At 44.3% G+C, this 27,322-nt stretch overlaps 1 protein-coding gene across 2 annotated transcripts in view; it reads left to right on the forward strand.

Annotated features, from left to right (window-relative positions):
- Positions 1-11,351: 11,351 nt before the first annotated feature.
- LOC146199778 (uncharacterized) overlaps positions 11,352-27,322 on the forward strand; it is a 49,080-nt gene continuing 33,109 nt past the window's right edge. For both annotated transcript variants that reach the window (XM_084595250.1, XM_084595249.1), the window contains exons 1-8: positions 11,352-11,596; positions 13,084-13,191; positions 15,347-15,465; positions 16,811-16,915; positions 19,950-20,045; positions 21,717-21,800; positions 22,285-22,377; positions 26,928-26,990. In XM_084595250.1, coding sequence (XP_084451376.1) covers positions 11,554-11,596; positions 13,084-13,191; positions 15,347-15,465; positions 16,811-16,915; positions 19,950-20,045; positions 21,717-21,800; positions 22,285-22,377; positions 26,928-26,990 — 711 coding nt within the window. In that variant the 5' untranslated portion in view covers positions 11,352-11,553. The remainder of the gene's footprint in view (positions 11,597-13,083; positions 13,192-15,346; positions 15,466-16,810; positions 16,916-19,949; positions 20,046-21,716; positions 21,801-22,284; positions 22,378-26,927; positions 26,991-27,322) is intronic.

The following is a 27,322-nucleotide window of genomic DNA, read 5'->3' on the forward strand; positions in this document are numbered from 1 at the left end:
TTTTATGAGTACGCGGCCCCTCACTGACTTCGCGAGTGGTTAAAAGACAGCAGGGTACACTGGGAGAAGTGGTGGGCCCTATTGCCGATACACTGAAGTTCTGGGGCAAGCATGCTGTGGTCTCATGCGCTGTGTAAAAGAGCTTGATTTCATTGAACGCAACAATCAAATAAAAAAATTACAAGGTGCACATAGGTCTTCAACGTGCGGAAATGAGAAAGCATATAACTGCCAATTCATTAACTATCGCTATCCTATCTATCACTATATCTACTAATGCCAGAGACCTATCGTAACTGTCACTATCCGCAACGAACACTATCACCTCACTATCCGGGCCTATTACTATAATTTACTATTATTATCCGTAACAGTCACCATCATTACCTATCGCTATTCATAACCATCACTATTTAATCTGATGCCGTCCCATGACCCATTGATATACTTCAATTTCCATTGACTTATGTTGTCAGTCATATCTCTATTATCTCATAATATCTGACGAGACAACTATACATTGACTTTTAATTCTTATACTTTCTTGTTTTCTCATAAATGAAGGTGGGAAAAGAGCAAGCCACAGAAATAACTGACTACTATCAGCGCGAGGTGCATGTCTCTGTCGAGGAGGCTTCCTTTACTTCAGGACAGGTCGGTGAGAGAAAATTGATGGAACTGCGTTTGGCCTGTTCTTTTTTTCGAGTTCGTGTAATACCCCTGTCACACGAGCAAATTTAATGTCATTCGTATCGAATGACATTAGCATCTAATGTCATTATTCCCATGCTACACGAGAAAATTTAATGTCATTAGGTTCGAATGATATTCTTCATCGAATGAGTTTGGGGAACTCATTCGCATTCGATCGCGAACCGAATGTGTACTCTTGACGCCAGATACGCAGCAGAAACAAGTAACGCAACAACATATTCTGCGCACATTGAAATTTAAAAATTATATTTCTAGAGTTTTGTTTTAAAACCTGTTAATTTTGGAGTAAAATTATTAGCACTGCAGACTCTCGCGGAACGGCATTACTCTCGGTCACAGCAGTGGTCCAGTAATGGCAGCGACTCACGATCATTTTGGGCTCTGTGTTCCTTGGTAACCGCATCTCCCCGTATGTTTATCTCGGAACTATTTAAAGTTTTGACTGAGATCCTCACAGTTTGGACGCCAATTGCATGCGCTACGTGTCTCCGTGCGTCTCCGCACTGTGTATCCGCGCTCCGCTGTTTTCAGCCATATTGTTTGTTTACATATTTCGGATTTCTGGGTGACTCGATACTTGGCTTGAATTTTTATGGCTAAAGTGCTACAGCACAGCCAGAAATAATGTTTTTCGCTTGAATTATCGTACAGAAATGTTTTGATCAGCTTTAAAATGTTACACAGTGATTTCAAACGCCTTTTATGCGCACTGATGCTCCTTAAGTGCAGCATTTTTTGTAGCTGATCGTAATTGCTACCATTTGCGAATGACATTATATTTTACCGTGTAGCACCGAAAGAAACCGAATGGCATTCGATGCATCGAATGACATTCGATTCGAATGACATTAAATCTGCTCGTGTGACAGAGGTATAATATTGGCGGCTCAAACTGGTCTTCAGTGAAATGTAGCTAAAACATAGAGCGACGAGATAATTACTCAGGCTAGGTGAAAAAAAAAACATCTTCTTGCATATAACTGAAATGAGTAATATGTTACAGTGTTAACAATTGTTGCTCGCAAAATGTTCCCCTATTTTTACATAATAACTATAATCATTATTGATTGTTTAAGTTTCGTAAATACAGAAAATTGATGCAATGATTCCGGCTGATTTGACATCGATGGGGTAACTTTTCTCGCAATAAATGAATACGCGGAATCGCGCTTTTAAAGCTCCAGCTTTCAAAGCGAAGGTAACCTGCCAACGCCTAGTAGTGATGGTCAAAGTGAAGCGTGTGTGATCATATGAACACCTCCTGGGATAACACAGTGGAACTGTTCAGGGATTTTCAATAATAGTGGGGAAATTTTAACAATGTCGTTATATGGCGAGTTCAATTTCTGCGCGTTTGTACAAGAACATAATCGGTTTTGTTTCATCCTGCACATTGGCCGTATCCCTGATAAAACGAACGCATATTTTTTAACCCAGCGTGCGTCGAAGCATGGCAAGACACATTCAAGAATTGAAAAAAAAATAAAAAATGCCGTACGACCTAACTAGTGCAATTACCCGCAATACTTCGGGTTTACTTGCCAAAGAGTTTTTCAGGGCCAGCATTCATTGCTCCCGAGTAACCGACACACACTACAAGTACAAGCTGGAAAGGCTAGCTCCTCTACAAGCCCGAATTTTGATTTTTAGTGAAGGAAGCCAGGGATCCTAGCATAATCGCGACAAATGCAATCGAGAGACTGTAATTTTCAAGTTATTTCTGACAGCAAAAAGCAGATTATAGCGCCCTGTTTCTGACTGTACAGAAGTCGAAGCGTGTTAAATGATGGAGCCTTGGAGCCTCGCAGAATATTCAGCATACCTGCAGAGGACAACCTTATTTTTATACAATGAACATGCTGCCGCCGCAAAAATATTGAGGAGCAAGCAGGAATAAAAAACGCAGCGTCAGGTGACGCGTTATTACGGGGAGTGAGAAAGGCACCCGACGTCGCAAACAACTCTGTTCCTTCTAGGAATAAACGTCTTTCGACTAATCTTGCGAATCCATTGACTCGTGCGCAAGCCGTCACGCTTGCCTTGAGATATCATGAATACCGCATAACCATCTTCAGGCCGCTTGCTGCAGTTGTACGCGCAACAGCACGGCATAGAGCTTGCATGCTGCAATAAAAGCACAGCGCGCAATATTCGCTCGCCGAGACTAGCGGAAAAATGGCGCGAAGGAAAAAGAAAACACAAGGAAAACGCCGGACGCGCGTCGGTTTCCAAGGGCAACGGCAGGGAGACCAATCGTCGCTCAGGAAATCGGGCGGAGAGCCGGCCTTCAGCGAAGGGGCGCGCAAGGGGCGAGGAGGAGGCGAGGAGGTTGCGCGGCGGCGGCAAAGTTCAATCGTTGGCGTAACTTTCAAAGTATCAAGGGGTTTTACGCCAAATGAATGGCGCCGTACAGATGCCTGGATCGCACGCCCGGCGGAGTGAACTCTCACAGCCTAAGACGCTTTGGGAAGTTAAACCCCACAAACCAACCAACCAACTCTGTTGTTGTTAAGAACTTTATTTTTCCACCGATGTAGGAGGGCCCCCTACTCCCCGCCCCCGGCACGCAAGCCTACGGGACGGAGGTCGAGGCCTCCGCGACTCATCACCAGTCGTGACGTCTTGATGACGTCATATCCGATCATGACGGCATCATAACACACACCCAAGAAATTGCGGAATGGCTAACTAGTCGCTGGTTAGTGAGTAGTTAGCCATTAGTCATTAGTACTACACCAGCGATGTATACCTCACCAGATGTGATGTAGGAGCCGTACGACCACAGCTCGGCCATCGCCACAGCGAAAAATTGGCTTTGGCTTTCCTCGGCTATTCAGGATATACCTAGCGAAAGCTAAATCATAGCTTAGTTAGCCTTGGTTTACCTCGATTGCACGTCCAGGTTAGTGTGGGTGCCTGGCTTTTTTCATTCCAACGCATAAGCCTGACTTGTTTAAGCCTTTCCGACTTGCCTTCCATGGCTCCAAACACGGCGGCGCCGATAAACCAACTGGTTTGGTTTGGTTTGTGAGGTTTAACGTTCCAAAACAACTCGGGCTATGAGAGACGCCGTAATGGAGGACTCCGAAAATTTAAACCACCTTGGGTTTTTAATGTGCACCGACATCGTACAGCACACAGGCGCCTTGCTTTTCGCCTCCATCGAAAAGCTGCCGCCGAGGCCGGGATTCGATCCCGCGTCCTTGGGAACAGTAGTCAAGCGCCGTAACCACTGCGCCACCCCAACTGCTTTTCATACAACGCTGCTACGCGCTAGCTGCAATCTCCCCTCCTACCTCCCCGGCTGCACGCCAAAGGGTGCAGCGCATAGCTTCTGCTCTCGAGCTTCTCCACTGCTCCCTCCGCTTTCTCTATTTGTTGCTGCTTGCGCTCTGATGTCATGCGCAGCGCACGTTCCCTAACGGAGTACATGCAGGAAATCTGGGCCAAAGGAGAGCTATACACCCAAAATGGAAAGCGGCAAACGTAATCCTAATACCAAAACCGGGCACACCCCCAAAATTTGAAAAACTAAGACCCATTTGCTTAACCTCGTGCGTAGGGGAAATAATGGAGCACGTGATGCAAACGAGACTGACGCGTTTCATGGAGCAAAACAACCTGTGGCCGCACTAGATGGTTGGCTTCCCACCAGGCTTGAGCACGCAGGACGTGATGCTCCGACTAAAACACGACATAATAGACTCACGATCTAGGGACGCCAAAGTAATCTTGGGACTGGACTTAACGAAAGCCTTCGGCAACGTCAGGCATGAGGTGATTCTCAGCGGTCTCCAGGAGATCGGAGTGGGATCCAGAACATTATAACTACATGAGACTTCTTAACGGACAAAACAGCCTGCATTAAATTCCAAGACATTGAGTCTCCCACACTGCAGCTAGGAAGCAGGGGCACACCGCAGGGATCGGTTCTCTCCCCATTCCTCTTCAACGTGGCAATGAGGGGTCTCCCAAAAGCGCTGAGCACCATTGAGAGGCTCAAATTTAGCATGTACACGGACGACATCAATCTCTGGGTAAACCAGGGGAGTGATGCGAGCATAGAGAGACGACTGCAGGCAGCCGCGGACACAGTAGTGGACTACACGGCTAGTAGTTTCGTGCTCACCGCAGAATACAGAACTACTTGTCTACAACCCAAAATCGTTGAGGGGCAAGCAAATCAGAGAATTCGATATCAAAGTGGAAGGAATGTCGGTACCAAAGGTTGATCAAATACGAGTCCTAGGGCTATACATTCAAGAGAATGGATACAACGACGGAATACTAAAGAAACTGGAAGGCTACGCCACACAAGTCCCAGGCATATTCAGGAGAATAACAGTGAAGGACCGAGGCTTAAAAGAAAGGAGCTTGATCAGACTTATGCAGGCATATCCCAGTCGGAAAAAACTACAGAAAATTTTCTGATGTTACGACAGAATTTCTGTGCGGTTTTTGACGGGAAACCTGTTGTGACAACAGAACATTCTGTAGTAACATCAGAAATTTCTGTAGTTACAACAGAAAAATGCTACAGAACTACAGACAACAGAAATATGCTACAGAAAAACTACAGAACTACAGAAAAGTACTACAGAACTACAGAAAAATCTCATGGTTACGACAGAACTACAGGATATTTTGTCGTATTTTTGACACAGTTCTGTAGTTTTTCGACTGGGATGTCATAAGCCGCACAGGCTACTCTACGCCGTATTTAAACCTTAGAGCAGAGGAAAAAAGAAAATTAGAAGCACTCATTAGACGATGCATACAGAGATCTCTTGGGCCTACCAGTGAGTATACATCCATGCACAGAGAGGCTGCTCGCTATGGGGGTACACAATACGTGGGAAGAAATAGCAGAAGCAGTCAGAGTGTCGCAACTCGAAAGGCTAAGCCAGACAACAACAGGAAGAACCATTTTAATGATGGTACTCCTGCAGACAGACAGAGGGATGCAACGAAAGTCGAGCATCCCATAGATATACCGAGATAAGCTAACCATCTCCCCTCTTCCTCGACACATGCACCCCATATAAAATGAGGAAAGGAGGCAAAAGAGAGCAGAAGCACTCAAAAAGCGCTTCGAGTCACCGGACAGCAAGGCAGTTGCATACGTTAATGCGGCGAGTGGGAGGTCGGGTGCGGCGGAGCTGTCGACGGTGCTGCAGAAGCAACAGAGCAGAATTTCAAGATCGCGCCAGAACACCGAAAAGTTCTACAAAAGTCGACTCAGCTCCACAATGGGAGAAGGCGAATAAGCGGGCTTTGGCTACACCGGCATACGCTGCATATAAATTTTTAAAGGCGTGGGTACAGCAGCGAACGTTTTTTTGTCACTGTCGATGCTTACATTGAGTATACCTCGAGGTGAAACATATGAGCAACGTATCATTGGCAGGCGTCATAGATGCGCTGAGAGCAGTGTCACGTAGACAACCTCGAAACATTGTTTCCGACAATGGAAGCGCCTTCATGTCGGTAGAGAGCTTGGAGTTTTTCACACAAGACAGCGTCGCAGCAGCCACATCGGCTGTCTACTATCCTGCAACGAATGGTCAGGCGGAGAGATACGTGGCGAAGATATGCACGCGCTTGCAAGAACGAGCGGGGACGTCACAGCGACTCGTCGCCAGCTTTCTGTCTAGAATGCAAGGTACACACCTGCTGCCATGCTCTCACGTCAGTTTTGAATGCACATTTCTTTTGGAGCCACCGCCTCCAAATAGCCAGCAAGAAGAGGGCCTTTCCACGCTGACAATGTCTCCGCACGCCAGTTCCACGAAGGACAATTAAGCTTTGGTGCCAGCTGTAGTAGTAGCTAGTTGCATTGAGAAGATGTCCTGGTTGTAGATGCAGGCTCCGCTCTTCGAATGCGCTAACGGCCCCGGCACTTAGGCGCCCGGGCTGATGACCCCGTAAGCGCGGCTTGGGAGTCGGGACGTCTCAGCCGAAAACTCACAATGCACGAGCTGCAGCCGAACTGCAGAAGCGGGGAATGCGCGCTTTGTCACTGCCCTCCTTTCCACCCCCCTTGCCCCGTCTCCTCGCCGCCGGCCCCTGTCTTTACCCAAGCAACCACCGACGTCCGTTGTACGTCCGAGCTAGAGCCGAACGTCCTTTTCCGAAATTGTACGTCCGTCGGACATACGTACAACCTCCGGTTTCGGACATCCGTATTCGTACGTCCGTTGGAGGTACAGACTACGTCCGTTTTTGTATATCCGCATGAGAGACGAGGTGTACGTCCGATGTACGTACGGACGAGTATGTTTCCAGGACATATATCTCCTCGCTGACAAAATTCTGTTTCAACATTCACACTTGTCTTCAATGCTCGAGATTTGTCCTGCCTGGTCAAAGAAAAAGAAAAAAAACATTGGGGCCAATTGGGACCTGCAAATGGTTACATCTGGACCCAATATTGGACACCACTTCTCCAATGGGTTAGTCCAGCTGGATTAAGCAAATGGTTCTGCAAATACCAATTGGGCATTCCAAATAGTTCCAATTGCATGTAAAATTCCATTCGGATTTTCCAAATGGTACTCAAAATTCCAATAGGAAATCCAATTAGGTTTGCAACTTCCATTCGGCCCCTGAGATAGCGAATTGTATTATATACCAAATGATTAGCTGGTTGGACTAAAAAACTCTGGCACATACACAGTATGCGGCGATTGTCATTAATTTCTCAGCTTTCATGCCCCAATTCGTTGTATCCGTTGGTAGCGGCGGTTGTGATCTCAATTGTTACTCTAGTTGAGCCTTAACGTATGTACTACATGTACCACCTGCGCGGCTTCGCCATCCACGATGGTTCACGACCACGTCTTGGCGAACGAAAGAGCCGGATTACCTTGCACTGTGGTGCTGTGGGTCTTTACAAAAATATCTTTTTTTTTTTTTTTTGCTGTTTGAAATCCCCGCCAGTCCTCGCCAGCAGGCGGCCGTACTGTTTGGTTGAAAGTTGCGTATTCCATCGCAGTGTGTGTGTGTGTGTGTGTGTGGGAGGGGGGAGGGATGGTTGGTTTCGCTTGAATAACCTCACAAAAAAGGGTACCTATTTAAAGAAACTAACAATATTCAGTAAAAATATAGTGTTAACTTATTACGGCCAATTCATTTCTGCGCATGAATGTTCCTGCCGTAGTTTCGTACCACGTGTTTCTGTACCGCCATTGCCGGCGTCGCCGCGGCTCGCTGCAGCAGTTTTTTTTTTTCGTTCTGTGCGGGTGCACGCAACTGTGCTCTAATGCCTTCACCCATCTGTGTGCGCTGCAAGGACAACGATTGCGCAGTTGTGCCAGTTCCTAGTGTGAAAGGATTACCCCCTTGGAGCAACAGTGGTTCACGACGGACGGACGACTCCGGCGAAAGCGACCGCGTTTGAAAGTGAGTACTGCGATCGAGCTTCGTGAAAATCTGCGCAGCGAAAATTGTATGAATATGTAACAGCGCAGTGAACTTACTGACACATTTCAACGCGAGAGCATTAAGGACCTAGTTACACCGAAAACCAGGAGTAATCGGCGCGGTGGCGTCCGTGTAGGTCGAGTGAGTTGGCTCTCCCTCTCCTCTACGCAAACTAGGAAATTGCTGGAGGTGCTATCGCGTTCCACTTTTGCAATCTTGCGAAGCTTGTAACCAACCTTCTTGTTTTCGTCAACCAAGGCGCTGGGTAAACAGTCGGTCGTCAAAGATTTTTTTTTTTTTTAATATGCTTGCCTTCGCAGTGGCATGCTCTGCATTTTTCAATGCAAGTTACAGATTGCGAGGGCACAGTCTGCGCTGCAGTGCATTACCGTAATAAAATGCATAACTGCACCTGTACAATGCGATAAGCGATAATCGCCCAAGCTCGCGAGCTTGAAAGTTGTGCACCACTACAAAAAAAAAAAAAAAGGCATTTCAGATAGCGAGTGGCCTTTTCTGTGCTTGAAATTATTGAAGCGCGTTACCAGCTTATTTTAATTTAGGTATGACCTGTATGATACTGCCTTCTGAACTGTTTAGCTTATTTGGCTTTATCCTTGAAGCATTGCAGATGAATCTATGTGATATTCGAAAGATAGCGGGTGCGATATAACTGGCGTGAACTAAGGAAAGGAGGGCAAAACCTCGCTGATATTTGAGACTGCTTGTAACAAGTGTTGTAGGGCAGGTACAATATGAGAATTACTCAATTTTCTTGTTATTGGCCTCCAGAAAACCTCGAGTCAAAGATTATGCTGTGCATGAGCTGCAGGCTATTTACTAATCTGTTTTTTTTTTTCTTTTTGCAGAAAGCTGGTTGCTTCCACTTCATCACGGAAGATGTGCGCTTCAAGTTTTACGTCATATTGATGAATTAGACATTTTACAATAAAATATGCCTGTTGTACTTTCGGCTGCTTTTCTATTTTATTGCCTCGTGGGAGCGAAAGCATGCATGCAGCATATATGCGAATATGCGAGAAAGATCCGGGAACGGACGTCCGAAATGGACGTCCATTGGCGAGACAAACATGTCCATTTGGATGCCCATCGGACGGCCGACGGACGTCCACTGGCTGTTCGCGGACGTCCATCGGCCATCCGAAACGGATGGCCATTGGCCGTCCGATGGATGTCGGTGGTTGCTTGGGTAGATCTACATAGCTTCCTTTTGTCTGTAAATGCCTTGTTTTAATTCAACGACGGAAATAACAGAGATGACATTAATATTGGCAGACACTCCTTATATTTTGTTTTCCGAGGCTGTTGAAGCAAAGATATTTTGAAATTCGATGCGTCGAAAGATCGACTTACCCTCACCCGTAACCTCAGAGCCTCATTTTTTATTCTTTGGCCTTTCATTGTTCCGCCAAAAGGAGAAGTTAATGAAGAATGTTTATCGTCAATGCACTACTTTGGACATATCGTCTTCTCTGCCCTGCTGGATGAGGAAATGGGTCGACGACTTCACTACAGGGAGAGCTAGGTAGGCAGAGGACGATAGGCAGCCTTGAGAAGTAGCAAACGTATTTATTAGTTCTTTTACGTGTTTAAATCTAGGAATATGCGCGAGCACGCAAATGACCAAGGAAACCAAAAGTAGAAATATATGAAGCGCGCTCTAAACCGCCAGCTTGCGGTTTACACTGATAAGTGTATATGCGTAAGCCAACTGCTTGACTAGCCTACGTGAGAATTAAGAAAGTTCGCGCACGGCCTGTTTCAATCCCCTGGGCCTCGTACATTAACTGTGGTCAGTCATTGAAACTTGTTCCTTTTTTTTTTTTTTTAGGAGAGTATTATCGCGTTTTACGCAAAGAAAAAGCTTTCAAACTGGCAGCAGTCCCCATATGCTAGATCATTTGACATAGTACACATTTTTAACGCCCTAGAAGTTGAGCGCTCATAAATGTTTGATTTTAGGTCAAGCGGTCGGAAAGCGGGATCGAAGGGGGCGCTGCCCCCTCAGGATAAAAGTTGGGAGGGTGACCGCCCCCCCCCCCCCCCTTTTCCCGAGTCCCTAGCTAATCGCGCTGTACTCTTTTCTAGCCCAAACGATCGAGTTTATCGCGAAGAAACTGTATTCAGGGAATCAAAAGAGATGTAGAAATGCTACAGCGGCAGGAGAGCCATATATGTTACGTTCAGCGCTTTTGCTACTTTTGCTGCGCTCCCTAATTTTGAGATAAGCAGTCTACAGGCTGCTGCGTACCTCGTTATTTTTTTTTTTTGAACTGTCCCACGTCATCAAAAGATCACGCCGAAATGTATTAAGACATCGCTCAACATCAATCGCGAATGAATAATTAATGTAATTTAACTTACAAGCTTGATTGTAAATCAAATTTAATGTAGAATAGAGTCTTGCTGAACAACAGAAATTAAGTGCAGTAAACGACGCGCTCATGCAGAAAAATTTATGAGCCAACAAAATGACACACATAAAAGAAAATATACCTTACGTGCGCCGTTTAAACACGATTTCCGACATAAGATTTTTTCTTCGTGCGTCCTCAAGGCCTATCGAGGTCCCAATCAACTTTGCGGTGTGTGTCGGTACTTCATCAACCCTTGCACGGACACGAGGGCTCGGATTCGTGATGCAGAGTGCTCCAGGAGTATTACTTTTACCGGGACGATACTGCAAGTCGCAAACGCACAAGCAATGGAATCTTGAATTGAGTCATGTGTCTAGTAACTGCGGGACACCTCAATCATATGGGTCCCTGCTCACGAGGGGATTTCTGGCAAACAGTCGGCAAAAATTGTAATTGTTGTGTCGTCTGCTTAATAATGACAGACCGCAAAAGAGTGAGTTTCAAATGCAACTTCGTGTGGCTGCGTCTCCGAAAAGTAATGTTATTAAACAAAATTGGGGTTAGCATGACACGCAACGTAAACGCGACAAGTAGCAGACGATTCGTCGGCGAGTTCCGTGCAGTAATTTTACCATGTGAAGAACAGCAGCGCCACCTTTGTAGTCATGTGCCGGAGCCACACGGAACTGACGGAACTACGCTCTGCGCGCTCTGTACTTTGCCTGTCGGCACACCTGCCACCTGCTCATTTAGCCACCGTACTGGCAGTAATGAATAGTTCTGTTATGAAGTGTTTTTTTTTAATTCTTTTTTTTTTGGTCAGATTTTAGTCAGGTCCCTTTTTGGCGATTCCCCGTTCGAAAGGGTACGGCCCGGCCGCATCCGCATCGCCACCGGCATCTCTATTTGTTATTTTGTTTTGTGCCACCGACTCCCGAGTGGTTTGAAAGTTCAGCGCACATTTCGAACGCTCTCTGACTAAATTCGAACGGCACCATTAGTTGAGAAGTTCTGCAAGGTTATCGGTCATTTTCGTGTTATGTCGAAGCCTGCTGATGAAGAGGAAAGCTTTTTTGTGCGTGGTAAGTGTTCTAAGTAGTGATCGATGCTCGCCAGCATAAACTGATGTGGCCTTATTTCCTCAGCATGAGGCTGAAATTACGGCGAACCGTTTGCTGGGAACGCCAGTAGCAAATGTTTATCACTTTATTGGCTGAGGGTAACGTTCACCTGAAGTGCAAAGTTCACCTGAAGTGCAAACGTACTACGACGTTTACCGTTGCGTTGCTAGCTGCGAATGCGTCCCGTACGTAAGTACATACGCTGGCCAGCCACTCGTTTGTGGTGTTTTGGCAGAAAAGAAAGCTTTTGATCCCCGTTGTCGTTCCTTGAAGGTAAATTTTGAACAGAAATGTTAGTGCCGGCTTAGAGCTGCAGTTGTGGTGGTTTCAGTTATGTTTTCAGTGGCCGCGTTTTGAAAAAGCGCCAAAATCGGTAGCACCTGTGTGCTGCGTGATGTCATGTCTCGTTAAAGAACTCCAGATTGTAAAATTATCCGGAGCCCTGCAGTACGATGTTCCTCATAGCCAGAGTTGCTTGGGGGCGCGAAACCTCATAAACCAAACAAAACCGAAACTGTCGCTCCTTTCTCTGCCTATCTGACGTTCACACACAAGCTACACAAATTGTTTGAGCAGTGTACACTTTGTGTCACAAAATGCAATTATTGCACCGAACTACTTGTAGATATGTGCACGAACCTGTTAACCGCTGATCGCCAGCATTTTAAGACGTCAATTTTTTAAACTTTTTCTAGCATTTCTGATTGCTTTCTGCATTTATTTTGAACTGACGCTGGGAGCCATGTTTCACGCAACCACCTGTCGCTCTCACTATAGGGAGTGGGAGGGCGGGATGAAAAATGACATCACAGCACTCTTGCTGCGCTGTTTTATACCTCTGTTACACAAACACTTTCAATGCTCATTGAACTCGATCTGCATTCAACTCAATGCAGGTCAAGGCTGCCATACTGCAGCTTTCAAGCGCAGTCAAGCACGAGCCTTCCTCTTTCGAGGCCGCTCCCTCAAGCGCTCTTGAGTTTTCAAACATATTCGAGAGCAAGCGTCGACACACACGTCATCACTGAGCTCTAAAAATGAAAATGAACGAATTTAATAGAATGGAAAATATTAACACAGAAATGTATCAAAAAGGCATGATAGAACATTCTGAGAACATTATGCTTGTTTATGTTAAGGTATTTTTATGCTTTTACTGTTAGCAGAATATTTGGCTGCAGTATTCACCTGGTGACGGGAAGAAAGAAAATGCCAGCAAGGGGGAAGGGCACGGGCAAATAAACAGATGAGATGGAGTATGCAGTGTAGGTGCCATGTATTCCTGCCATGCATTACCCTTCTTTTGACCTCCATGCTGGTGTACCTATTTTTGCAGATCTGAAGTCTTTTACTTGATGTTATGATGTGCAAACGGCTGCTGCATTGCAGAACCACAGTGATACATGTTGTGGGGACTAAAACGCTTAAGCTTTTCGACTCTACTGCAGGGTCTATCATGGACCAGATTGACGAGCTGCGGGCACGCGCCCTAGAGACTGGCCTCTCGGAGCGTCGCCTACGGCGGCTGTGTCAAGTCGTCACTGCCTTTTGCACACGTAAGTTGTATTCCAACCTGTAAACTTACAAAGGCAGTTGTTCTTCAATATTTACTTGGGGATATTTCTTGTGAAGTGTACATGTCATGGATTCCTTGGAATGTCCACATTTTATGTGCAACATCTTGGCCCATGACCACCTGAGAGGGTCGCTAAAGCCAGAACACACATCGCTACCATTCCCGACTTGTGCAAGCAGAAACGTTCACTTTGGCAGGGGGCTCTGAGCAGCTGAACATGAATGTAAATGGTTTACACGAAATTGAAAACAGTGCGAAGTACAAGGCAGGTATCGGCTGCACTGACTGTTTTTATAGGCACGGTACGATGACTTTGTTTTGCATGACTGCATTTATCTGAACACAAATGGATGCTTGACTGAATTTTAAGTCAAATTTTCATTACTACCATTAGTGCAGTTTTGTTGTTCAAGGAAGGCATGAACTAAAATTAAGCATGGGGGGCTCAACTATGGCCAATAGAGCTTTTTTGATTAGATGTGATTTTTGTGCCATGCTGCACCTAGAATCAGATTGTCTGGAATTAGTCCACCAAGTTGCATCAAGGACCAGGTGAGCCTGATGCATTTTCTTGCCACTATGTTACCATTTTCGGCCTCCGTAGGAGTGAGTGAATATACGAGACTTTAATTAGTTTGACAATGAATGAATGAATAAAGTATTTATTGTAGTGGAAGGGATGGCTATCGGCCGCTTTTTGGAGAATTAGGAGGGATGGGTATGTAGCTTCTCGGTTGTTCTCAGTTCTTCTCTCCTCTCACTTCTTTGTATACTGCAGACCTGCGCGTTCTTAGTTGACCTCTCTTGCGCTACTCGAAGCAGACTGCTTTCACTGTTGTATGTCGCAATGCCATGTTGTGTTGTTGGGCTTGATCATACCTGGTGTGCCAGGGTAGGCATGTCATCTTGTGGAATGTGCTGAATTTTGTGTCTTCCTCGTGAAAAAGATGTGCAATGCCATTGATAGATGTGTTTATTGAATGGAAAGGTAGAAAGGTCGGTCAGAAAGTTGAGCAACTGGCCTGCTACTCTGCACCAGGTATAAGGGGAAAAGGAAAAGAAAGAGGGTTGTGATGGGTGACAATGTGAATATAAGAGGTATAGCATAAATATACATCAGATATTGTAGTCTCCTCAGGTTGTCCAGGAGTGTCTCACTGGGTATGTTAAAATGAGATGGTTCATACCATCCACTATAGCAGAATTGAAGCACTGAGGGGAGGGGGGCACGGTGAATCTTGTGCATGCACACTGGCATGTAGGCAAAGTTCGGATCATTACCCTTCTTTTACTGACATATTGCAGTGTAGTGTTTGGATAACCTACATTTTCGAACAGGGCCCTAAGTACTGGTTTGGCTTAGCGGCTGTGGCACCAAATTTTGGCTGTGTTCCTTCTTTCTAATAATGCGCAAGGCATCAGCAAACATTGATGACCATTTTAAATTCATTATTTTATTAACGGAACAAATGGTTATGACGTCAAAAATGAATCAATACAACTGTATGGTCATTGTGGTCATGTGAGACATGCAGAAAGTGGGATTTAATAGATGTTTGTTATTTTGTGGTCATTTTGGTTCTTGGAGAATGCTGGTGTAAGTTCGGAGTGAATTAACATGACTAAGCAGGCGCTTTTGTCACAGGTTTTGTGGGTCCCATTTGACTTCAACATTATCTCTGCTTGTGTGACATCATAGCCTCCTTTCAGCAGTTCATCATCATTCTCCTGTGCCATCTAGCGCAGGAGCATGTTAATTGGAATGATACGGGAGATACCTTTGCCCTGCAGTTGTTGTAGTCAGGCTGATGCTGATGATGATGGTTATGTGCAGTTCGAACCCAAACCAAATAGAGTCTTTCTATAAAAAAAAAAAAAGGACCATGGACTATGTGACAGGTATAGGGGAATTTCTTATGGTGATCTATTCGCAGTGCCTCGTGCACTATCTCAAAGAAGGCAAAAGAAAAAAAAAAGCTCGACTGAAACTGTTGGTAGTTGTGCCTCCTTGAAAGCCTCAAGGGTTGGGTGCTTTGAGGTGAGCTTGATTTTAGCCGTCAAGCAATGGCCGTCAAGCCGGTACCGCAGTAGTGTGAGGTGGGTGGACTCCCCTACCAGCACGTTGGATATTGCAGCGCCCGATGCGGTGCGCTCCCTGCTGGGCTGCATGCTGCCGGCGGCACAGGTCCCAAAGGACGTCGTCACTGCCCTGAGTGGTGCCCTCTGCAGTCAGGAGCTGTCTCTTGAGGTCAAGGTGTGTGCGTCACTCTTCACATTTAGCCCTTTGTGTGTTGCGGGGCCAGAAGCTGCCACTTTGTGCCCATTGAGGGACAGACTCTGACAGCAGCCTCATCTGAATTCCTTTTTTTTTTCTTCGTGGCAAGAATGGATTGTTTGGCTTTTGGTGGCTATAGAACATATGCGTTCGTTAGCGAAAGGCACTTTTGTTGCAATGCTGAGAGGGGAGAAGGGTTTGCAGCTTTGAAAAGTGACTCTTTTTTGTTTTTTGTTTTGCAAAACTCGAATGCGAATTTCGCAGTTTGAAGTTTTTAAAATTTTGATTCGGAAGGAGGGCCTAGATTGCATTGTTAGCAATGCATGTTTTGTATAAAACTTGAGAAAGGTTTTTAGAAAAGCGTGCCAGTTTGTTCCGCGGTGGGTAAAAAGTAGGTATTCACTGCACAAAGCCATTTTTGTTAGCTGGACATTTTTTCATGATTTTGTGTGGCTCTCTACATTTTTAATGTGTTTTTGTCGGTTATCGCCCCTTCTGCCTTCTGATCCCTTTCAAGTAGGTCACATTTACCATATATACCACGTGCCTGTTAGCCTTTTCTGCTCCCACCTGGAGTATTGTGGCTGATAAGAGGTGTGACAGTAACTGTATAGTATATTTATTTTAATAAAGGAATGAGTCGTGTCTTCCTGTCTGCTCCTCTCGTGTTTATATTGCTTAACGTTAACTTGTTGGCGAAAAAAAAAAAGAAAAAAAGGTAACATATCTCTTGCAGTTGGATAATTTAAGGCTGCTATGTCATCATCAGTCTTCTTTATACATGTGCAATTTGCACTGCATGCTGTTCTCGCTTGTTCGACTTTATAATTTTGGTGCTACATGCACTGAAAATGCAACCATACAGCCTATAAAATGCTGGCCTGTGCAAGCATACAGTCTCTTTCAGGCATCTTGATTGTCTCCAGTCTTATTAGTGCACATTTTGGCTGGACTTGTGCACACTGGTACAACAAGTTTTTACCATGTTTACAAATTTTTTTTTTTTGAAAAACATACCCCATGTTTGACTGTGGTAGTGATAATATGAAGTTAAGAAGAAAATCATATATTGCATGCTGTTGACTTTCAGGATTAGCAGTTCCTATGTAAATCCCATACTTATATATACATATATGTATATATATATATATGCAAAGGCATCCCTGAAAAATCGATGCCATGAGCTGTTACATTGATGAGGCCTGCACATGAACAGCGTTTTGTACTGACACCTCTGTCCGCATCTTGTCACACAGTCGCTACACGGTAATAAGCAGGACACTGGGACGACACAGACATACATATATATATATATTTCTTTCAGAGGGACATCTTGAGGTGGTTGGCAGCTGTGTTCCACACTTTGGATCCCAGTTGCAACCGAGTACTCCTAACCAGGGTGCTCCTTGGCTTCCTGGAGACGCCTCTGGTAAGCTTGCAGCCTTGAACTTGCCTTTCTTTTCCTCCCATTGGCTTTCTATGGTTGCTTGCCACCATCATTGGATTGGAATGTATGGCATCCAAATTCATTGCGGGTGATCAGGGATCACTGCCATCTATGGCCAAGCTCTCAGGATTGCCACACAGTACATAGTACAGTTAGCTGTGGTTAGAGATAGCCTGTTCTCTGAAAATCCATGTGATGTATTTCGCTGACCTTAGCAGCTCTAACAATCACCAAGTGGAGCTTGGAAAATTCCATAGCCACAGTATAGCCCTGTAGAGACCGGAAACTTTTGGCTACAGTGGCAGGTATCAAGGACGTGATAGATATTTTGGAGAAAATGATTTGTTTGCTCTTTTTTTATCGCTTGTTTCCTATCAATGTGAGTCTGTTAGCAGCGTTGAAAGTGTAAAATTTTGTCATAAACGGAAGGAGGTAGGTTGACGGTCTGTTTTCTTTATTTGTTTGAAATTTTTAGCCCAGGGTTTGATGAATTGGTAGGGAAAAATGAAAGCACCCTGCAGTCTCTGTGGTGAAGTATCATTCGTGGCTGACATAATAATTGAAAAGTGCGAAGAAAAATAAACTTGTTGTTAGGAGCGATACAGGAACTATACTGGTACTGTAAGGGGGACACAGCAGATCTTAAATTATGTCACGTAGTGGTGACAAGGCCGTTGACACCAAAAAAAGACACAGGCTTGATGGTACTGAAATTAACTCTTTATTGGGCTGACTTGCGCCCGCAAAAAAACTAAGCAACTCGGCGGCGGCAATAGCAACAAACGTGCTTGTCGATCGTCGAACGAAGAATGCTTGTCACACTCATCAACGCTCAATTTAAAGGCTGCTCAGAACAATCTAGATAACGTCGCAAACTAATACTAGCACAACCTGGAACATTGTAGAAACATACGCAAGTGATCGGAATCTTCGAGACAGATCTTGGCGCATCATTCGCGACAAAGAAAATGATAACATGTCGTATTGCGACAACAAGCATGAACAAACACGAGATACAGAATTGATAAGCGCGCCAGAATAACAATGATAAGGCCGCAACTTCTGTCAAGTTTTATTTTTTCTCTTACCACTTAGATCTTCACGTGCATTGCGATAAAAAATAATAGGTACAACTGCCGTACCAGTTTATAAATGTTTTTTTTATGCAAGGTTCTTGAAATTTGAGTTAATGATGTCTCTGGTGGCCTTGGGGCTTCGTGAAACTCAGACAGTTCTGGTGGCAGACCGCGATCCACCTTGATATCACCATGCAGAGGAGAGATCAGAAGATTGGCGCTTCCATTGATTGCATTGCCATATTTCTCTCTCCAAAAACAAAATCATATGAGGCGGTAAATGAATCATATATGAGCTTTCAATTTTTGTGCATTTGCTCTAACTCATCCCTGTAGAATTCTGTAATCAATGACACTAGGGTCATTCTCTTTATTATGCATAAATCCTGAGGTGCAGAGGAGTGCATTTAACCCTCAATTTCTTTGTACTTCATTCCTGTAATAGTTTTTGATACAGTAGAACCCCGCTATAGTAAACTCGAATAGTGAAAACTCTGATATAGTAAAGGGAAACTAAAGTCTTAGTTCATCTTCCATAGACGACTGTACATTTTCCTCCTTTATAGTTAGGACATTTGTGATAAAAATTGGTTATAGTAAAGTGCGTCTGGCCGCGGCGATGCATTCTCACGAAATAACATCGCCACAAGCGCGCTACCTAAAATCGCGAACCTTTTTTTTTTTTTTTTAAAGAAAACAAAAAATTCACCGAGTGTTCTTTTAAATGGCTTTACCACTGGACTTAGTAGTACTCAGGAGAAGCCAACTTTACCTAAGCCTTGGAGCCGTGAGGGAAAGCCTGCAACGCATAGAAAAAAAAGAAAAAGAAAGCTGTCTACAGGAATAAAAAGAGGACAGTGTGATCCGCTCAGAAATTAAAGGAGAGTAAAAGTGCAGCGAGAGTTAGGAAAAGGAAGAAATGAACGTACATTTAGAGCATTGTGAAACACGAGGCAGCAGTGGGAAAAACTGGAGACGTGTGCGGTATTGCAGCACTTGACTGCCGCGTGCATTTCTCACCTTCTTTACCGACAGAAACAGTAGAAGATGATGCCGTCTTCATGCAATGCTTTGGTTTTCACATGAAATAAAACTCAGTTGTATTCATAGCCACGTTGCCCTCATGCTTAAGAATGCTTCCACAGGATGTAAACAAAAAATTTTATAACTGAAAAAAATGGGATGAAGAGACAAAAAGAGAGAGGTGGAAGGTATTTGAGAGTGATTTTTTCATTAACCAACAAGACGTGTTCATTAAATAGCCATTTAGTTACCGAACGGCAACTTCAGGACCATGTTATCGCTAACCACTGATATAGTAAATACCCTGTTATATGTAGTAAAGACTTTTGCCGGTCCCAGTGACTTTGCTATAAAGGGGTTGTACTGTATTAATTTTGTAAAACACTGGTCAGGTAAGTATGTAAGGTAAATTATAACTTTTATTTTAAAAATTAATAGGCATTTAAAGAAAAGAACTAATAACTTTCTTGCACACAACAGATCCTTGCAGGCATGTTGACATCCAAGACTTGTGCACTTTCTCCCTAAGTTGATTCGTTAAACTGACATTCATTAAACCGATATTCATTAAAAGTCATCTCGCATTGCCATCGGTCATATTCTGTTTCCTATCTTCACTGGCTTGCCATCTCGTAACATAGTTGTGCGGCCTGTAAGACCAGTGTCGTAGCCCACGAGCCCATGTACTAGTTTGGTCAACAGCTCTGCTGCAGCAAACTGGGCACGAAAATGATTTTAAAGTGATTTTAATTGCCGTTTGCCTGCTTAACTGTGGTCTTGGACCGTGCATGAGAGGATTCCTGTCTTTCTTGGAAACACGGGATTCTTTGCTTTCTTGACCACTTGCTTCTGAGTTTTGATGAAACTCTCTTACGATAACGCATACAAAGCTTCACTCCTTGTGGGTCTTTTCACAGTGTGCAGATGCTGTCAGCTTGCTTGTCTTGCTGGCCTCGAAGACGACTGCATCATCTTTCACAATGTCCCGCATTGCCAAGGCTTCCAAGAGAAGGGTAATGTAAATGAACACATTTTGGAACCTCAGTGAATTAGTAACTTGGACATATCTTAGACCTGTGGTTACCAATATTTTTGCATTTGCTCTGAGTTCTGGAATGCTCAAGATTTTCTCGTTGCACATATTCTGCAGTTATGCCAAGAAATAGGCTGTATCAATGTCATGACCTGAATTTTGATCGAACTTTGATCGTCGCTGTGCCCGCATAGCACTCACGCATAGCAGCACTGTTCCATGCAGTTGAGGTTTGGAGAAGTCTGCAAAGTACTTGTTGCTGGACGTGCTGGTGCATTTTCAGGAAGACGCAGGGGTGCAGAGAAGGTGCACTGACTTAGAAGGTGAACAGGACGAATATACTAACTTCTATGGTGCGGAGTACTACCACCCGTAATTTAACGTCTTTTTCTTTTTTTTTTTCCGTCTGTATACCTTGAATGCTTGTGTGCACTTTGGCGCATGGGTAAGCAATGGTATATTATAAGTATTGGGGAGGTCTATTTCGGTGATAGCTGGCTGCGCCGGCCATACCTTCTAGTCGTGATTCCATGTCAGAATTAACCGGAGGAAGCGTTCACAGTGTTCGAGTTAACAGCGTCTGATGCCATATACTATCGCGGACATTAGCCGGGACTGCGTTGCTAGTTCGAATGATTAAGATTGCTGAATTAGCGAGTGTTGAATTAGTGAGATTTTGCCGTATTGCCGTTTTCTGGTGCTGAGTTGCTTCTGGGATTTAAGTTCCATGCATAGCATGGCCATTTGATTTTTTTATTTATTTACAAAGCTGTTGGCCCGATAGAAGGGGCTGTAGCAGGGTGAGATTTATGTCAGTAAAAATGTCAGTGACGCCTTCCACCATGCAAAAAGAGAAAAATACTGAATTGCTGTCTCGTGAAAAGCCATAGGATCCTATTCTTGCGTGAAGGATTGTCTCTCTCTCACATCCTTTCTGTTCCTCTCCAAGGTACAGGTACTGGAGTCATGATTCTTTAAGTCAAAGTCACTTACTGCTCGGCCATCCTTCTGGCTGGTATTCGTTTTCTCGCATAGTCATTTTGGCTTACTGAGCTCTAGAATGTTCAATATTTAGGACAATAGTACTTGCAATCTCGGGGTAGTGGTTTGTTAGACCTAGCTGAAGTTACTATTTGCTTCTAGACTGTCCCTTCTACTTTGGAGCTAACCCACCGTGATGGCTCAGTGGCTAAGGCATTCGACTGCTGAACCTAAAGATGCGGGATCGAATCCCGGCCATGGTGGCTGCTTTTCACTGGAGGGGAAAAGTAAAGCGCCCGTGTGCTGTGCGATGTCAGTGCATGTTAAAGAATCCCAGGTGGTCGAAATTTCTGGAGCCCTGCACTGTGGCATCTCTCATGGCCTTGAGTCGCTTTGGGACTTTAAACTCCATAAACATAATCAAGCTTCAGAGCTAAAGCACAAGTATTGTAAGGTGGCAGATGTGGGCAGATGAGTTTAGTTTGCAAGTTCTTACTAGTGCCTAGCTTCCAATTTCCCCTCTTCACTCCTAAATGGGGTGTGCCATCAGGTTATTTGCCTGGAGCAAGTATTTAACCTGCGCCACAACTAACGGGTTAGCCTAAATCTTTATCTGCGCACTCTGGTGCTAGAAGAGTACATTTTTCTCATGATATGTTGTGACTTGCAGCCTTCCAATGAACTTGACTACCTGGCTTTCGTGCTCAAGAGGTGCCGGTCCGGTTCGGTGCCGCTTGACGATGCCCAAGAAAAGGTTTGTGCGTGTGTGTAAATCATGTGTACGTAGGGTGATCCAGGTGGTTGGTTGTTATCGATCACTCCCTGTGGGATAATTGTTTGGCCTGAAGCAGACAGACGGGCGGGAGAAGCGTTCAGTACATTGCGTGCATGACTACTGCCTGTTTCGCGGCATGCAAAACACACAAAGCAGATTACAACGCTGTGAAAAACGTTGCTGCTGGGGAAAGGCGTGAAACCATCTGAAAAAAACAAAAACAAAAATGTGACAACGGCATTATCTAGAGTGGTAGGAGGAATTTCTTGAATAAGTGCAGCATTAAGCTGAGGTAGCCTTTGGAAGTATTTTAGGAAACTTTCCACTGTATCCTTTTAAATGAGCTGTCACTGTGCAAGCAACTGTGTGCAAGCAAATGAGTAAGCAACTGTGGTGCAACTGAATTTATGGTGCGTAAGTTTGTGGTTGGAATGCAACCTTTTCTGCGCGGCTATATTTGCAGAAGCTGGAAGCACTCGGCTTGGCCTGGCAGGCACACATGCACCAGCTGCAGCAGCATTTCTTTGGAAGCATCTTGTACGAGTGCAATCCAGAGGTGATGTACAGTCGCACACATTATTTACCCACGCATGCATATAGTGTGTGACCTAGTAGTCCCCATAGTTAAAACGTTAAGCCTACGCGAAGTTTAGACATTTTAAATGTGTTGCGAATTGTTCACGTTTGATCCCAGAAATTGGTATCTGAGAATTTTTTGAATGGTAAATGTCATTTGGATATTCAGCAGCGATCGAAACTGTGCTGGCATACGTAAATCTGATCATTGCAGAAACAGAGTATAGCAGGGGTGGATTGTGCTGCTCCAATTGCTCCATTCTGCTCCAAACTGCTTTCTCTGCTCTAGACCGGCTGCCGTGATGTTTTACTATCAAATTTAGCTCAACACAGAACGATAGCGGCGCACCAGTAGCAGAGATATAGTAACACTTCTTGCACTGGACTCGATACAAACAAAATTTTCTCAAGCTAGGGAAGTGTGAAGCATAATTGAAAATTTTTTCTTGATGTGACCGACAAGGATTGGAGGCAATTGTGAAAAAATGCATTGTGCATGAGATATAGCACGTCCTCCCAGGCTTTTCAATCACTGGTGGAGAAAGAAGCGGGAGCAGCTAGTGGAGCAAATAGCCCTAACTACTACGTTAGCGGGGTAGGAACTGTTAGAAAACCTATTTGGCTGTAAAAAGTACAGAAGTTCTTCTAATGCTCTTGTTTTAAAAGCAAGCAGGTACTTAACCATCGAGCCTCTTAATCAGTGACACGCGTGTCAGGCCTGCATCAGACAAAAGCATACTTGATGCGTTGTAGGGTGCCAGAGGAGCTAATCACTAGAAAACTTCTCACTGGTGTTAGAAGGCCATACAGGGTCTGTCGCCATTTTTTAAAACTGCAACTCCAGCAATGCTTAAGCAAAAGAATGAGGAGCTACTGGCTGGAGCCAATGAAGTAAAGAAGCTGAAGGAGGGAAAGGCTACCCTTTAGTGCCATCTAGCCTCCCTGAAGGCACTAGTACTGGCCAGTGCTCGGGAATTTATCAGCACAGGCATAGGACCAAAGAACATGCACAAGATAGTGGAAATGTGCTCATTGATGTAAACGCCAAACTAGTGGCTCTGCTTGAGCGCATCGAAATGGTAGACTCCACGCTTGACTCGATCAAGTCAGAATAGGCTGAGGTTTAGGTCAAACTCGGTGTTCGTTCATGAGGTGCATAAGCAAGTGTCCTATTGCTTTAAGTCTGTTCTGAATGGTTTTTTAGGTCAGCCTGTGTTTTAAACATCATTGCATGTTTTGGCCATTTGTCTTTTCTTGTCAGAGGTGTGTGCATAGTCGGCAAAAGCAATGAATGTTGCATTAGAAGGAATAAAAGGAGGGGTTGTATATGTCAGGAATAGAAAAATGAAATTATCAAGGCCATTTTGCCCTAGAAACGTGCTCCAAAATATAATTCTAATGCTCCAAATCTCTTCTTTGATTGCTCCAAAGATGCTTCAGACTGGCTTTCTTACTTCTGCCTGAGCTGCTCCAAAGTGCTCGAGCCTGCTTCCACCCCTGATATAGGCAAATTATCTGCAGATCGAGAGTGCGAAGGTGTCCCTCCACGGTCTTCATCGATCGTGTGAGCAGATTCGCATGCTGCTAGACTTTGGCCTAGCATGAAATTCCACAAGCATGTTTTGCCACGCATTCAGTAGGGATGAGAACAGGATGGTGGACCACCTACTTCGAACAATCGCAACGGTTTCTTTTGTTAAATCCTTCCATAGTGTGTTACATACTACTTATTGCCCACACCCATGGCACTTGTTTTGTCGTCTACCAAATGCTTGTGCTCTGAGCTCCGCCATCTCATTCTGGTCTACTGGCATGTCCCATCTTTTCTCACTATCGGTCTTCTCTGCATTTCACCTTGCTAGCTTCTGCCTGTTCCTTCTATTTCCACTGACCACAGTTCGCGTTTACATTATTGGGTAGTAATTACTGCGTTTCTTGTTTTCTTTTCGATTTTTTTTCCTAATATAAACCACCACTGCTAACGTTCTGACATGCAGGAAAGCCTACTCAGGGAATTCCTCATGGGGCTCCAAAAGGTAGCCAAGTTGAGGGGCCAACGACAACGCACGCAAATGTGCAAAAATCTTGCCTATTGAATGGTGCATTGCAATGTTACTCATGCAGCTCTGACGTGCACACGATGATAAACGTGCCAATGGTAGAAGGACCCCGGTTGTTAGGCCGAAATTAACGTGGCAGGCCATTTCTTCCCTAGCTTCCGTGGTTGTCGGCTGCATATAAGCCAGCCACTGTGCATTCCTATCACTAGAGTCTGCATTATTTGAGCACATCAAGACCACACTGCCATTGTGGGCTTCTTGCATTTGTCCGTTAGAGCCTCTTTGCAGGGCTTCACTGCATTTTAATATATTTGGCAGTTCGTTCCTTTTTTCAAGGCAAAAACCTTTCTAGCCTTATGGTGAATTGTCCGCGATATTCCAAGACATGTGCTCACCTTATGTGCTCATGAGATTCCACAAGATTGCTCAAGAAGTGTCCGCCAGATGTCGCAGGAGGTTCTGACATCGGCATAATTTCGCCGTTCGGATAGTTAGGCCTTAGTCCCTATAAAAAGCCCCATAGGGCCATGTGTGATTTAGCTCAGTCTCGCATGTCTAACAGAGGAGTCCTGAGATGCCGATGTCACTGACAACGAAACCGAAGAAAAGAGAGAAAGAAATGAAATTTTACCAAGTACTACACAAACACGCAATATAGAGGTGGAAGAGAAGAGGTAGAAGAAAAGAAGTAGAAAAGGCTTTCATTGTTAACCTCTTGAGTGAAGCTAAGTGCAATCCTGTAATTTTTTTCTGGGAGTATAACTCGTATAACTTGTATAACTCAACTTTTGTGTAGTTCGGGCAAAGGTTCTTGGGAAACTTTAATTTGTGATTTCATTGCTTGGTGAATGTGAGAATTCTACCAGCTGCAGTGATTGATCTCCGACATTGCGACAATTATTACAGAGTAATGACATCTTTTCTTGCCCCTAACACTTCAAAAGGTGCAACTAAGCAAAATACATTGACATTCCCTTTGTATGCATCATTTTCGGACAAGCTTACTTATTGTGCTTCATGTTCAGGGGCTGGTGCCTGAATTATTTTGGAACTTATCATCTCTAAACACATTCCTAACGGCAATAAAGACTAGATGGCTGCATTTGGCATGCTTACATATTTTGTCTAGGTTGGACTGCAATAATAAATGCATAAAATTTTGTGCAAAAAAAAAAAAATAGGATGAGCAAAACATGATTTAGTGTCTTTGGAGGTACTACAATGAAAGTGCTCCATTGTCGCAGTGAAAGTCTTTTCTTTTTTTTTTTTTTTTAATTATTGCCTTTTGAGAGCCTTGAGGAAAAAAGGCCTACTGGCTTGCACAAACACGGTGGCCCGTGACGCCATGATTTGGCGTGTGATGGGCTTGAAAGCAGGACAGGTGTGCCCCTTTTTGCCGCTGCGTGTGCTTGACCGACTTGTTAAAGAATAAGTTTCTACCCATTTCAGGTTCTTTCTTTTATGTGAAAGAGAAAGCAATAAGGTTACTGAAACATTAAAAAAGAACGCAGCCTCTATATTTTTCAAATTGAGATCATTGTTTTTGGTCACATGTCTCCTTTTAAGGAGGGTTTACTACCCACCCTATGTTCAGTATTTTAACGTGCTGGACGTATGTCAGTTATCCGTGGATATCGATTCATTACTAATTTTGCATTTGTGCTCGCATGCCACTGTAATGTCTACCGAAGCTGCATATGGTAGAATCTCAGTGATGCATACGCGGTTGATGGCTTGCGCATTGCCGACGTCATGATCATCTGACTTTCTGTATGGGCCACAGGATGTTTGTGTCGCCGTTTGGCCATAAATAAATCATCTGAACCTTAAGCAGATCTGCGTGAGCTCCTTTCCCATACTACTGTAGTGCATTCCTGTGGTTGGCGTGTTTTTTTCTTTTTGTATGGCGGTAAATCAATCCAGAATTTTTTAACTTGGATCTTAAAAGCATAAATATTTAAGAAAAAATTGAGGTCAAAACACTTAAATATTTATTCACTGAAAATCTTTTTTTCATACTGAACGTACCTTTACATATTTGAAGGCATCTTTTTTTCATCATTTCTCTTCGATTTATGCTTAAGAGTTTCAATATGCTCACATCCTTATTAGAAATGGCTTACTGTGAAAGCATTTGGGAAAATGAAGCCAAGAGATGGAGTCTTCATTGAAATATATAATGGGACCATGGGAGACCCTGTCCTGTAGGCTTTATTGTTGTTGCAGTTTGCGATAAAAGAGATGACGAGGCTGTTACGGGGCCGTGGGTGTCACCATGGTCCTTTGCTACGGCTTGCTTTGGGGGAATGATGTTTTCTCACCCTAGGCTCTTTAACTCTCACTGTGCTGGGCTGAAATTCAGCTGCAATTTCGCTGGTACTTATGGCGCTCTCTTGCTGCGTTTTTGAAATGGCGTAAGGCTGTGAAGCCACAGCTGTGAGCCACAGAGATTCGGCGCCTTTCTCCACAGAGATCGGGACTTTGGTGCGTCGACCCAAGCGCTGGCATTGAGCAGGTTGCAGAAGCCATCGAGGTATGCTGATCTGGGGTCACATTTGATGTGCGGGTTCATGGTTGTGGGCACACAGTTGGGAAGGATTGATCGTAGATTAGGACAGCGAATTGGTGCCCTGCATTTGCTGTTTCACCTTCAAGCATTACAGCGAGGGTGCTTCTAATTACAGCGTGCAATTACTGCTAGGGTTTCTGTTGGAGCTGTGTACCATGCTGAAATGCAAGACTCCCTCAATTAGGCGTGGGAATGCCTATTTCAGGGTCTATTTTTTCACTGCAGCAGATTGAATGCTAGGGCAGTTTTGAAAAAGTGAGATGATTTCACTTCCTAATGTTTTCTGGCGCTCTGTA

This window comes from Amblyomma maculatum, chromosome 2, assembly GCF_055883805.1.
Source record: "Amblyomma maculatum isolate TAMU_Amacu chromosome 2, ASM5588380v1, whole genome shotgun sequence".
Taxonomy (NCBI): domain Eukaryota; kingdom Metazoa; phylum Arthropoda; class Arachnida; order Ixodida; family Ixodidae; genus Amblyomma; species Amblyomma maculatum.